We start from the raw sequence: 13140 nt of genomic DNA, 5'->3' as shown, positions 1-13140 counted from the left end.
AACAAAGCGATTACTTACTACACAAAAAATTCCTATTAAGAGTCAGAACTCCCACTGAAATATAATTAACTACATAATATACCCCACTGATTATCTTTTGCAAATGATTTCTTACACAAATTACACAAAACCTAGGATTGGTGTTTACCAGAGTCCTACATAATACATATCTCAGTTTCATACCTTTGCTATGAATGCTGCTATTCAATCAGGTTTTGTTTATATATTTAAAATATTCATTTAAACAAGGATTTTCTCTCAAGTGGTCAGTAAGAGAATTTAATTTAGATTCTAACACAGGTTGCAACTGTTATCAAAATATTCGGTAAGAAAATTTGGTTTACCATACCAAGGATGGTGAAGAGGCCAAGACTGTTATCTTCACCAGACAGGAAAAGAAGTCTAAAGAAAACAGCAATGAGATACAGCATCTTACCTTGAAGAAATCTGTCTTTTCAGCCATATACCTCAGATTGCCTTGAGTAAGGGGAGGTCTGATAACAACAGCCACTCTTCCCTGGTTAGGACTAAGAGGCTGAGAAGTTTCCACACTGTTCAGATTTTCTCCAGTAACAAGAGCAACAGATTGAGTCAATCCAACCAAGTCCATCACAAGGGAAATAGTAACCCCCTGAACACTGAAATCACTTGCTTGCTTGCAAGCATTCATTAAAGTCTGTAGCCACAGTGGAGGCTGTACTTGTTCATAGTCTGAAATAAAAATCACAGATTATACATTCATTTAACAATTTTAAATCTTACGGATTTTTCCTCTTTTATCCTATAATCATATGCACAATTGTCCTTCACATTTCATATCTTAATCTGCCCACTGTATGGGTTTAGGAAAATGTATGCAAGAGAAAGATAATTCCTGATGTATCTTTAAAGTAATCAAATTAAGAATACAATACTACATCACTTCAAACATTTAGTAACCAAAAATGAACAGAAAAATCTGAACAAGGAAGAGAAAAATAAATTCTATGGAAATTCCTCCAGAAGATTTCAAGATTTAGGCAAAACTGAACTTTCAGTAGCTCATACATCCTTTCATTCACTTTCCTCCTTCTTGAAATTCTTGACCAGCAATAAGATCTTAACACTGTAGATCATAGTCTGGGATAATTCTTTAGTATATTTTATAGAGATATAAAAATAAAAATACCTAGGACAATATCATGTATTATCTTATATATTAAAATATACGTAAAGATAGAATTATTTACATATATAAGCTAAGTTTAAAGAAAAAAGAAGATATTTTGCTGGCAACACTTAAAAAATAAATTTTTCTGTGAAAATTGATGTTTTGGGTGGAGAAACTTGAACCTATGAGACCATACTCTGGTTTCACTGTAGTTGGTGTTTTCCCCCTTCTTACTGTCCCCTCACTTAATGACATGCTCTGCCATGACACTGGAAGCGTCTTTCTCTGAAGTTCACAGTCAACTCTCCAAGTAAATATTGCACCCATTTATTTTAAAGATACCAAACTAACTTCTCTTAAAACTTCAAAAGGACTCTATTGATTGTCTTCTTAAAAAGGGAAATGTTTCTAGAATCAGACAAGTGAAGAAATGTTATTTTCTAGGCACAAATACAGCATCTATTTAGATTTAAGTGAAGCACAATGCAATTTCTAATTTATATCCACAGCAGGTAATTTTGAAATGTAAACTGGAGCCTAAATATACCTAACAATTCCATATAGTGTTCTAGAGTTTACAGATTCTCAGCTTCACTTTGTTCTCTTAATTCCCTCTTTATTTCTTCAATTAAAGATGGGTGAGAAATTAAGCAAACAGCAAAATTTAAGCCCAATTATGTTTTATCAATATCAGATTAATTAGGCTCCTTCAAATAAACAGACTGATGACTCTCGAGGGTGATTAAGAGCAATAGTGTCAGATCAGTAATGCAACCCATGAAAAATATGTTCCAAACTTAGGAAGTTTTCCATAAAAACAGTCTCTTCTGCAGAACAAAACCCCTCATATCAATAGACAGGATGGTGTGAGCCATGCCCTATTCCCATCACTCTTGCCATCTGCCCTGCCATTCTGTACAACAGATGTTTACATTTGAAACAAAGCCCTTCCCACTGATTTTACCCACCTACAATTTACACTTGTTCCTCAAACTTACACTGTTTAATAGACAGTACGTAAGACATAACAAATGGGAAGGTTCAGATGATGAACAAGAAGCACAAATCCAAGCCATTTAACAAAAAGTGAAAAGGATTTCTAGAATCACTGCCTGTGGGACTGCAAATTGAAGACTACAGACTGTAAAAAGAATTGCCCATCTAGAACATCACATTTCACAGTAACCCACAACTGTCAATCACAGTCTATATCTGTCTATAAACTGTCTATATCTGTATCTGAATGGTTTCACCTACATTCACACTTCACAAAACTCACCATTTTTATTTTGTTTCTTAATGCAACTATAGCTAGAAGATTTTTTTTTCAAGAACTGTTCCTTTAATAGGAACAAGGTAGACTTAATTTTTTATCTGGTATGATTTTTATTGGACAGTGAGTTACAATTTCCATGTATTGCCAAAGTGATCAATGTACACATCAATCCAAAATGGATAAAATGAAGCTAAAAACTTGATGTGAGCTGTGGCCATTACAAAATATTACAAAGAAACACTGTGGATCCATACAGTAAAGACAAATATCTGACAACCTAGAGTCTACTCTCAGGTTTCAGTTTGCATAAGTCACATTTGTCACCCTAATATTGATTAGTATCAAACCCCATACCAGCAACGTTCTTAAAAATCTATGAGAAAATAATTAAGTTTCCAAAAAGCAAAAAATCAGTATGGAAGAAAACTTGTATTTCTGAGAGGAACAGCAAACAGCAACACACATAAAGCAGAGATACTATTACTGTAAAATTTTTTGAGGAAAAAAATAATATTTTAAGAGGAAAGAACAAATAAGGGTGCGGCTTACCAACTTCAGGCTTCCCAGGATGTAATTCTGAAGTACGGTTTCCTTCAGCAATGTAAACAGGAAAGCTTGAACATTCAAGATACAGCTGACAAGCAGCAATAAAGGCAGGAAGGTATTGTTTCGGTGGTGTTTTCTTGTTTGTTTTCTTTACCTTAGCATCATCTTGTGATTCTCTGTCCCATTTTGTGCTCTGTCCTTGCACTCTGGGGGGGTCTACTGGAAGCTCTGCCCCTAAAGGCTGAGACAAGGAACTACTCTGAATGATATAGAGGTTGATAAATCTGGTTAAAAACTGTTGGACATACTCCAAACAGCACTGCATTGCAGTCTTTTGGATCGTTTTCCCAGGACGAGTTGCTGTTCCCTGTGTCATTATGGAAGGAGGCTGTACAATGGTCTCCTCAGACCCCACAGTTGATGCTGTCTCAGTCTCTGAGGATGTGCTACCAATAACAGGAATGCCAGGTGCACTGTGGCTTTCATTCAATGCTCTGTCAATGTCATCAGTTGTGTCTGCCTGGTATTGTACAAACTCAGTGAATCCACTTTCCGATGATCGACTGCTTGGAGGATTTTCACCATCTTCAAACACTTCGTTAGGATTTTCAAGTGAAACTGATGGCACCTGAGTGAAATGAAAGTTCAATGACTGTTCAAAATGGGTTATTGCAGTCTTGCTGAGAAAATACTTATTTGCATTTTCATTTCAAAGCAATGATTTTATTCCACAGTACTAAATCTATTCATATAAATACATTTCATGCAAAATGATGTTTGGTGCTCCAGTAAGCCTGCCAGACCAAGCTAGCAATAAAACAATAATTGTTTATCAAGTAAAATATTTTAAATGCTATTGCTTTTAACATTTTTTTCATATCATAGTAATTTCTACTTTATTATGAAAGAATGCTGAAATGCATAGGCACAGGTATTATTCATTTATACAGCATCATAAACCAAAACATTCACACATCAAAGAAAACTCCTCACTTCCAGCAGGAAGTAGGACATTGAACTATGTTGCTTATAGTCATTTTAGTTAGCAAGATTATTCTAATACTTTAGATTTTAGCATGTTTGCAAATAGACAAGATGTTTATCTGGTAATCTCTTAATGCTGCAGTAAAAAGGAGCAAAAAATGCCTTCAGCCAAAGGAGACAGAAAGGAGATGTCAGCCAAGACTTGAGACAGTAGGAAAAAGTATACACTTCTCTGATCACACTTTTGAAGTTCTCACTGTACAAGTAAATCACATTAAATATTAAATTATCTTTACCTAATAACCTTCTAAATACATTAATCATAGAAGAACCACAACTATCAAAGTTTTGTCTCATTTGGAAGGCACAATCAGCATCATTTAACATAAGTTGCCAAAACACCTTAAAAAAGTGAACCGTGGAGTTGTAAATGAAGAATAAAATCTTCCATAACCTAAAAAACAATTTTCTCTACTTTCACATATATACTTATAAAGCTAGCTCAATTCATCAGTAAAATAATCTTTGATTTAAGAAATAGTCCATTAATTGTGTATGGAATCTTAATTTATAGGTATATACATGTTACAACTTTACCTAACCAGTACCTTTCTTTTTGTATATCAATCCACAGATTTGGAAGTTGGGGATTTTGTTCAAATACAGAACTGTAATTATGAAAGAAGATATAAGCTTTTCATTTAAAAAATACTAATCATTTGCATCTAGAAAGAAAAAAAGAACCCACAGTGGCTTTCTGGACTGCTCTAACTGTCTGTAGCCTTTTTGGTAATTGGTAGCACAGTCTTTGTTTCCTGGTGAGAATGCATGGGAGGGAAACAACTGAAACAAAAACGCATGAATTGGTGGGAGCAAATGCAGGTGCTCTCATACTTCTGACCCTGCTACCTTAGGGGAGATGGCAGAGGTTGCCTGAGATCTTACAGGCACAGGAGTTGTTTTGCTGTCTGACATCTGAATCACTAGACATTCTAAATACAGAATTTGAGCATAATGTAAAAATATGAATACCTTTTTCCATTAATAAATAAAAACAGTGACATTGTTATATATGGTGAATTATGTCTTGTTTTACTAGAGGTGGAGTAAAAATGAAAATTTGTTTGAGATAGCATCACAGAAAACTGAAAGCCATACACTAAAAAGCTTGGAAAGATATAAATGGTGATCCTGTTTTATAAAGTACAATGTAAAAGCCATTAGAAACATGGCAATTTATTTCACTCTATCTCTTAACAGGGGCAGTCCCGTGGTGTAACGGAGAGCACTCTGAGCTCTGAATCCCAAGGACCTGAGTTGGAGTCTCAGTGGGACCATCCCCTGGCAGTTCAATGCCTCCCTGCCATTCGATTCCGTCACATCTCGGATGCTCAGCAGGGTCAGCCCCGGTTAGTACCGGGTGCTGTGACAGTCCCGAGGACTTCCCTGTCACTGTCCAAGCTCACTCGTCCGTGGCAGATGGACCTCAGGACTTAAACGGTGGGGCCAGTTCTGTGCACGCTGTGCCTCACCTAAAAAATCCACTGTGCAGGCTGGAAGGGCACGTGGGGAGAGCCCTGCCCAAATCTGTGTTCATGAAGTTTGGCCATACATACATCTCTTAACAGAAACCATGGACACATACAAGCCAGTTGTAACTGAAAGTAAAAGGCTGTTGAAGGTTCAAAGAGCAACATCATTCAATTAAAACAGGGCCTATTAAAAAAAAAAAACAACAAACCAAACAATCAAAAAAACCCCCCCTCAAAAACCCAAAAGAACAAAACCAGGCAGGTATCAACTAGCTAGAAAGAATCAGGATAAGATCCTCAACAAAGGATGATGGAGTCCTAATGGACAAGGTGAAGATGAGCCAGCAGTAGACCCTTTTTCAGTGAAGAAGGCCAGCCACATAAAGGACCACACTAGCAAAGGCACAGTCAGCACGTCAAGGGAAGCAATCAGTCCCCTCAGCTCAGCAAGTTTAAGACCACAACGAGAATACTGTGTCCAAGTTTGCACTCAGTAGTACAAAACAAACACTGATGTGCTCAGTCCAGTGAAAGGCCACCACAGGAGCTCCTGACATAGAAGGAAAGCTCAGAGAGTTGGGTCTATTCAGTTTAAAAGAATACTTAAAGTGGAGGGGGTGAAGGTGTCTTTATTAATGCCTGTGAGTACTCATTAGGCAGTTGAAAAGATGGAGGTATACTCAGAAATCCACAGTGAAAGAGCAAGAGGCAACCAACACGAGCTGCAACAATGGAAATTTTGATTAAATAACACAGTGCAAACAAACAAGTTGTACAGAGAAGTCGTGGTACCTTCATCCTTGGAGATACTCAAAACCAAGATGGATATGATCCTGAGTGACATGACATAGCTTTAAAGTAACATCTCACTTTGAAATCAGCCCTGCTTTGAGCCATGCTCTGCAACTGTCACTTCCAACCTCATTTATTCTATGATGTTTCCCTACTTTCTTCAGCTGGAAAACAAGGATTTTAGGGCATGTCACTTTAACATACCTCACAAAACCATAGTCGTGTAGACCAAACTAAACAATGTTAAAAGAGAGAGTTGCTGGCTGGTTTGCTTCCTTTATTTCTTGATTAAATGGTTCTAAGAGCCTAACAGTGGCAGTAAAATAAGCGATGGCTATTAATCCAATGTACATAAATTGGGTGAGAGGAGAATTTAACTATGCCTGACATGTAACCAAAACGATGAATTGTTTTGAGTCCAGGTGTTTTACTCGATCATACTTGAAGTGCATTAGAAACTTTAGTTGATTAGTTCACTCTTAGGCCCTGATTCTGAAGTGATTTATACATGTATAATAGTAAATCCGGATAAAATTCCTTAAGAATCAAGATATTGTACCACAATTATAATCTCTTTTGATGACCCAAGTTTCTCATGTATTGTTGTATATTAAACTAAAATCTAATCAAAAAACTATAGGTGGTCCAGTACAGACTTAGAAAGCCCACTTTTCCTTTCCACACAAGTGTTTTTCCCAAATGCTGCAAAACTTAATTGGTTACCTTTTTATTTTCCCATTCCTTGATGGAGCTGCTGTGCCCACTAGGCAGCTGCAGGATACCATCTGTACCAGCAGACAGCAATGGAGGCTGAACTTTACTGAGGATCTTGGAGCAGAGTCTCAGAGAATCAGAAAGCTCAGACAAGTGCAAAGTGTTAAGATGGCTCGTCAAAGCAGAAATCATCCTGAGCAACAGCTGAGGCAAGTGTTCTGTCTGTATTTCAATGTAAGTCTCCTAACAAAGTAATAGGAAAAAAACTCATTGTTGTAACACCAAATTCCACCCTGAAACACCTATCATTTGCTTAACTGTGCTCTAATCACATAGAACACTGAAAAAGGAAAAATAATATCTTAATATTCAAGAATAAGAAATGCATGCTTTATTAAAAATATTAAGGAAATTGACTTCAAAGTTGGGTAACAAACAAATATTAATATATTTAGCTCTTTTTCAAACTATTGCATATTGTTCATTACACAACAAATACATTACAAAACATAACAATAAAGCTAAAGAATGCTACTATTATTACTATTACCTTAAAATAAAAGTTTAAGACTTAAAGATAAACAAGTTATTATAAGAATTTAAGGGAAAACAGGCTGATTGCCATACCTGACACAGAACTCTCATACTTCTAGTAGGCTTTAAAATGAGAAAGCAAAGAAATGAGGAAAGACAGCTATAGAAAAAAGTTCCAACAGTGTTTGCCACATTAAGCAATGATAACAGAAAAAGAAGATACATCTTATCATGACAGTTAAAAGACCCTTAAAAGAAAGCTGCACATTTAAACTATCATATCAAACTACAAAAGAGTCTACTTGTAATGAATACAGAAGAAAAAAAATGAGGACAGACTAAAACTTTCAGGCATAAGCATCTTAAAACCCACTTCAGTTATGTCCAACCAGTCTATCAAGAATCATACAATGAAACAAAAACTTCTTTCAATGGTGTCCACCAATTTATGGCCATATATTTTCAGAAAAAAACAAGTAATAAAGTACATACAGTATTTCTGTAGACTACAAATATACAGAATCCAAATATTAGACATAAATAAAGCAATTCTTACCAAAGAAACAATATCCAACAAAAAATCCACTAACAAGCAGAAATTTGTCAGAGGTAACTCAGATTGCTCACTATCACCTCCAGGCCCAGTTTGAAGTCTGGCATGTAATGTCCTCCTGAAAAATTCAAACAGGCTTTCACAATATTTTTCCCTTCCCCTTACATTGACCACATTTCTGTAAGTTAATGAAAGCTGTATACATTGGGGACAATCCCTATAAACCCATAAGCAATCTCTCATTTTACTGTTAAGTAGCTTGTTTTGCCCTGTGGCATTCTTTCAGGAAAAGCAGAAACCAGGCTTTCAGAGTAAAATAGCCTTCATTTGTAAAATAAGGAAATTCAGGCTACAGAAGACTGAGCATGGAAGACAATAATTTACAGAACACAGTAGCTCAGGTAGGGAAAAAACAAAAAAAACCATTCTCCGGATTTCACTTATTTATTAATAAGGGAATCTGGTATCCATGTTTACGGTAACACTATTTATATGCAGAGGAATACTCATCTGCTGTTCTTAGCTGGCTGTAGATGACTTTGGGTACTTCAGCAATTCAGTCCAACACACAAAAATCAAGTCACAGACATGCTGGAAGTAATTTCATCTAGTTCAGCATCTCACACCGAGCAGGACTGCTCAAGTTGGTAAGATAAATTTATCCAGTTTTGTCTAGCAGAGTTCTACAAACCTCACAGGGAAGCTCCACAGCCTTCCTGGCTTCCACTGTTCCACCTCTTCTACTGCTGCACTATCTCCTTAGCAAAGCAGTTCCGATTGTCCAACCTGAACCCTTGAGCCAACACCTGTTCCTGGCCCTTGTTTTCCATCAGCTTTTACCAAAGTTATGGCTATATCAATTTGGAAATGCCCTTCATGAACTCCTAGGTTGCCATTCCATTTCCCTCTTTGCCAGGTTAAACCAAATTCACCCACCTCAACCTTCCATGCAGTGTCCTACAACCATCTTAGTAGTTCTCTACTCGAGTCTTCAGTTTCTCAACACTTCTCCTCAGGTAGAGTGCCCAAAGCTGGACACAATATCCCACATGTGACCTTAGAAACACTAAGTGAAAGGAAAAATAACTTCCTTTCACCTGCTGCCCAGGCTCCTCATAATATAGCCCAAGACACTGTTTTCTTTACTTAGGACTGCACACTGTTGGCTCATAGACAAATTCGTGTCAAAATATCTTAATATATTATAAACAATGAAAAAAAGTTTTCTACACATTCCATTTGAAATCCCTACATCATCTACCCCTTGCCATAGCAAGAACCCCTGCACTCCTGTGGTTCCTTCATTCCCCCCCCCCTCCTCCACCATCCCACTAATATTTTCAGTTCTCCTTTATTTACTATGTTTTGCTAGATACCCAAGGAGTAATCCCATCCTGGACAGACAGAACAAAACAAACTAGCTTTGAGATCACTCTGGAAGGCTCCCTTCAGCAGAGGGGCTAATTCTATCTCTTAATTTTACCCAGGCACTGAGGTTGTGAGAACTCACATTGCTGAAATCCCCAACCACACTTTGGAAACTAGTGAAAAAACAAAGTTAAAAGGATGTTAAAAAAGACTAAAGGAGTGAAAAAAGACTTACAGTCTAAATGATCTCACAAGACTAACTTCTATGAAAAAAAAGGTTAAGAACAGTTGACTTCAACTTTACATGTCCAGGGATTAAATATTATCACCTACCTACAACATTCTTCAAACCAACGAGCAATGTAATCCCACATATAATAAGGCTCAAAGGAATTGAAAAGAAGATTGGCAGTTTTAATCAATTCTGCTGTTTTCTTGTTTTCTCTCAGTTTGCTGAAAGAAAATAAAAAGATCATTTTATGTTTTCACACTTCATTTCCAAGTTATGTCATTATGCATCATTCTGAGTTTACCCACTGCCAGTTAACACTGATAAATTATCATGCCTCATCCCTACCATGGTTGTTGCTCTAGGGCTCAGTATATTGGCAGGCTGCTCATATCATTGTCTTTTCACAGTTGCTAGGTTTCCTCTCTACCCTTTCTCTAGTATTTGTCTTCTAACTACATTTTTAATAGATCTGTTTTCCCATTATTGGTCCTACAGTCGTTTCTCCCACCCAGCTTTGAACTTCCATCTTCTCTCCACCCTTTGAGATATTCAACTCAAATCTAGAAACACTTTATATCCCACTCTGGCTGCCCTGTAGCACTCTTCACTTTTACTCTACAAGAGAGTTCATCGGTCTGTGAGGTTTTTTTTTAATGAAAAACACAGATGTAAAGAATACTACAACTAATCAAAAAAACATTATTGGAAAAAGAAATAAATATATGCTAAATATTTAAAAAAAAGTCATAGCCCTGCACATCTTTGCACTGAACACAGAAGTTGCAATTAATGTCAACAGATTCTGTATCAGGAAGAAAATGGGTTATGGTCCCACAGCCTTCACAGTCATGATTTCAGCAACAAAAAGATGTATTATTTAATACAAATTATTCTACTCATTATTCACCTGCTTAACTGTGTGTGATCTTTGTTGAAAGACGGTTCTGTCTGAAGCTCCAGTTCTGCTTTGCACTGTGTGTATAACGTTCGGAACACTTCAATCAGCACATCCTCCAGGATGACAGGGCCTGTGGAGAAATACCAGCAGTCACATTCTTGCACTATAGCAGAGCCAATGGTCCACAGCTGAAAGCTACCCAAATCTATCCAAATCATTAGCTAGCTTTGGTCACTGAAACCATAACATTCCTTCTGGTCCAATCTCATTAACTACCTCAGTGTCAGAAGGCTTGTTTTTTTGTTTTCCATTCCAGAAATACTCCAACCATTGTAATGCCTGGGAGGTATACAAAGCATAAGCAGGGTTCTCTTGCCATACAATGTGCATACAATGAGAGCTGGATACAAATACACCTAGTTCAAAAGCTATTCAGTCAGAGCAGCATAGCCCATGTTGAAGCCAACACATCCTCTTGGAGGGATTATCAGCTCAGCAACATATAAATGTAACCATATGGATTACTGATCAAAGGTAGTTTTCAATTAAACAGTTTCAAATACTCACCCATAAGCCAGCTCATGCTGTTATCTTTTGGACAATATGCTCAAATATTTAAATACAAATACAAGAAAAAATATTTTGAGCATCTTCCTTCCCTTTACTTTGTAGCACTTTTTTTTAATTTCCAGACACAGTCTGCAGAGTACTTTTTGGAAGTATTTTTGAAAGTGTGCACCTGTAGCCCAGAAAGCCAACTACATCCTGGGCTGCACCAAAAGAAGAATGGCCAGCAGGCTGAGGGAGGTGATTCTCTCCTTTTACTCTGCCCTTCAGAGTCCCCACCTGGAGCACTACATACAGCTCTAGGACTCCCACCATAAAGAAGGACATGGACCTGCTGGAGCAAGTCCAGAGAAAAGCCACAATCATCAGTGGGATGGAGCACATCTCCTATGCAGGCAGGCTGAGATAGTTGGGGTAGTTCAATCTGGAGAAGAGAAGGCTCCAGGAAAACCTCACTATGGCCTTTCAGTACTTTAAGGAGACTTACAAAAAAGAGAGGGAGAGAGAATTTTTATACAGGCAAATTATGATAGGACAAGGGGGAACACATTTAAATTAAAAGAGGAGATATTTAGATCAGGTGTTAGGAGGAAATTCTTTACCCAGAGGCTAAAAAGGCTGCCCACAGAAGTTGTGAAGGGCCTGTCCTTGGAATTATTCAAGGCCAGGTTGGATGGGGCTTTGAGCAATCTGGTCTCGTGGAACATGTCTCTGCCTATGTCAGGGCATTGGAACCAGATGATCGTTAAGGGCCCTTTCAAGTCAAACCATTCTATGATTCTATGAAATAACTTCTCCTTCAGATCTGAGCTAAATCTCAAGTCTAAAGAAAAAAACCTCCAACTTATTTTGAAAGGAGTTCACAAAATAATCCTGCTTGAAACATCCTTTGCTTTTCCATGATTTTTCCCAGCCTCGCTGAGCTGCCTTTGGTAACAGTGCACTCACTGAGTTAAGTGACAATCCTATGAGCTTCTTCCATCTCAGTTTGCTGCAAGAATCCTCACAGCTCTGCTACTTCATGAATTCTTAATTTCTGATCTCCAGAAATCACAAATTACAAGGAAGATGGCAAATTTTTGACAGATATTTTGTTCTTTGCAGCCTGTCTTTACCAATTCCTTTCAAGCTGTAGTCTCTAATTGTAATTTTGTGCTTTTATTATCCCACTCCCAAATCTTAGGACACGTTTCAAAAATAATTTAGATTTTTTTTCAGTCACCCCCAAAACTATATTCCAAATAAAAAGACAAGATATTCAACATTTAAGTGTTGTAAATACTTTTGCCCCACAGTCCTCTGCACTCATTTGCTAAAGAGAGTATTTAAACCCTTTAGACAGGAGAGAGGAAAATTAAAAAGGAACACCCCAAAGAAATGCAAAAAAACTACCTATACAGCCAAAAAAATACTTGCTTCCTCTGAATAAATTCTTCAGAAAAAAAAATTGTTTGCTTTAATAATACCTACCACCTCTGTGTATAAGAAGAAAGAACAGATTACCCCCAAAAGCAACAGCTGAGATTTTAAAATAGTGAAAGTCAGTTTGATGAAAGGGAAAAGATCCAATCTACATTTTTTCCAACATGCAGTCAGTTCCCTCTATGACTTTAACTTACTGTTTCCTACGTAGAAGGTAGAAGAAATGGCATTTGGTAAAAGGCAAAAATTAATGAATACATTAAATTAAACATAAAATACACATACAGCCTAGAAGACTTACAAAATCCTAACCAGCCAGCATTAAGTATACAGCTTTTTCAATCTGATCAACAAGAAAGAGATATTCTCACAGTAAAACCACATAAAACAAATTAAAGATTACCTAGTTCAGGCTTATCCAGCAAACTAATAAGAATTCGAAAAGGCTTTAAGTCTTGCATTAACGTGCTTTCTTCTCCCTGCCCATTAACTTGCAATATTCCAACCATTGCCTGCAAAGAAAAAAATCATATCAAAAAAAAAAAAAAGGGAATAAAAGTTCCTCCTATTTT

At 37.0% G+C, this 13140-nt stretch overlaps 1 protein-coding gene across 5 annotated transcripts in view; it reads right to left on the bottom strand.

The window, feature by feature from the left end:
• The window catches only part of DOP1A (DOP1 leucine zipper like protein A), a 66752-nt gene that overhangs the window by 30164 nt on the left and 23448 nt on the right, over positions 1-13140 (bottom strand). For 3 of the 5 annotated variants that reach the window (XM_071548674.1, XM_071548673.1, XM_071548677.1), the window contains 8 exons: positions 12972-13080; positions 10589-10709; positions 9783-9902; positions 8085-8199; positions 7622-7651; positions 7004-7237; positions 2976-3600; positions 437-711 (listed from right to left, as the gene is read on the bottom strand). In XM_071548674.1, the coding sequence (XP_071404775.1) occupies positions 437-711; positions 2976-3600; positions 7004-7237; positions 7622-7651; positions 8085-8199; positions 9783-9902; positions 10589-10709; positions 12972-13080 (1629 nt within the window). The remainder of the gene's footprint in view (positions 1-436; positions 712-2975; positions 3601-7003; positions 7238-7621; positions 7652-8084; positions 8200-9782; positions 9903-10588; positions 10710-12971; positions 13081-13140) is intronic. The other 2 variants (XM_071548676.1, XM_071548678.1) reach the window with 1 other exon arrangement.

The sequence above is a fragment of the Pithys albifrons genome, chromosome 2 (genome assembly GCF_047495875.1).
Source record: "Pithys albifrons albifrons isolate INPA30051 chromosome 2, PitAlb_v1, whole genome shotgun sequence".
In the NCBI taxonomy this organism is placed as follows: Eukaryota; Metazoa; Chordata; class Aves; order Passeriformes; family Thamnophilidae; genus Pithys; species Pithys albifrons.
This window is presented reverse-complemented; position numbering and strand designations above follow the sequence as displayed.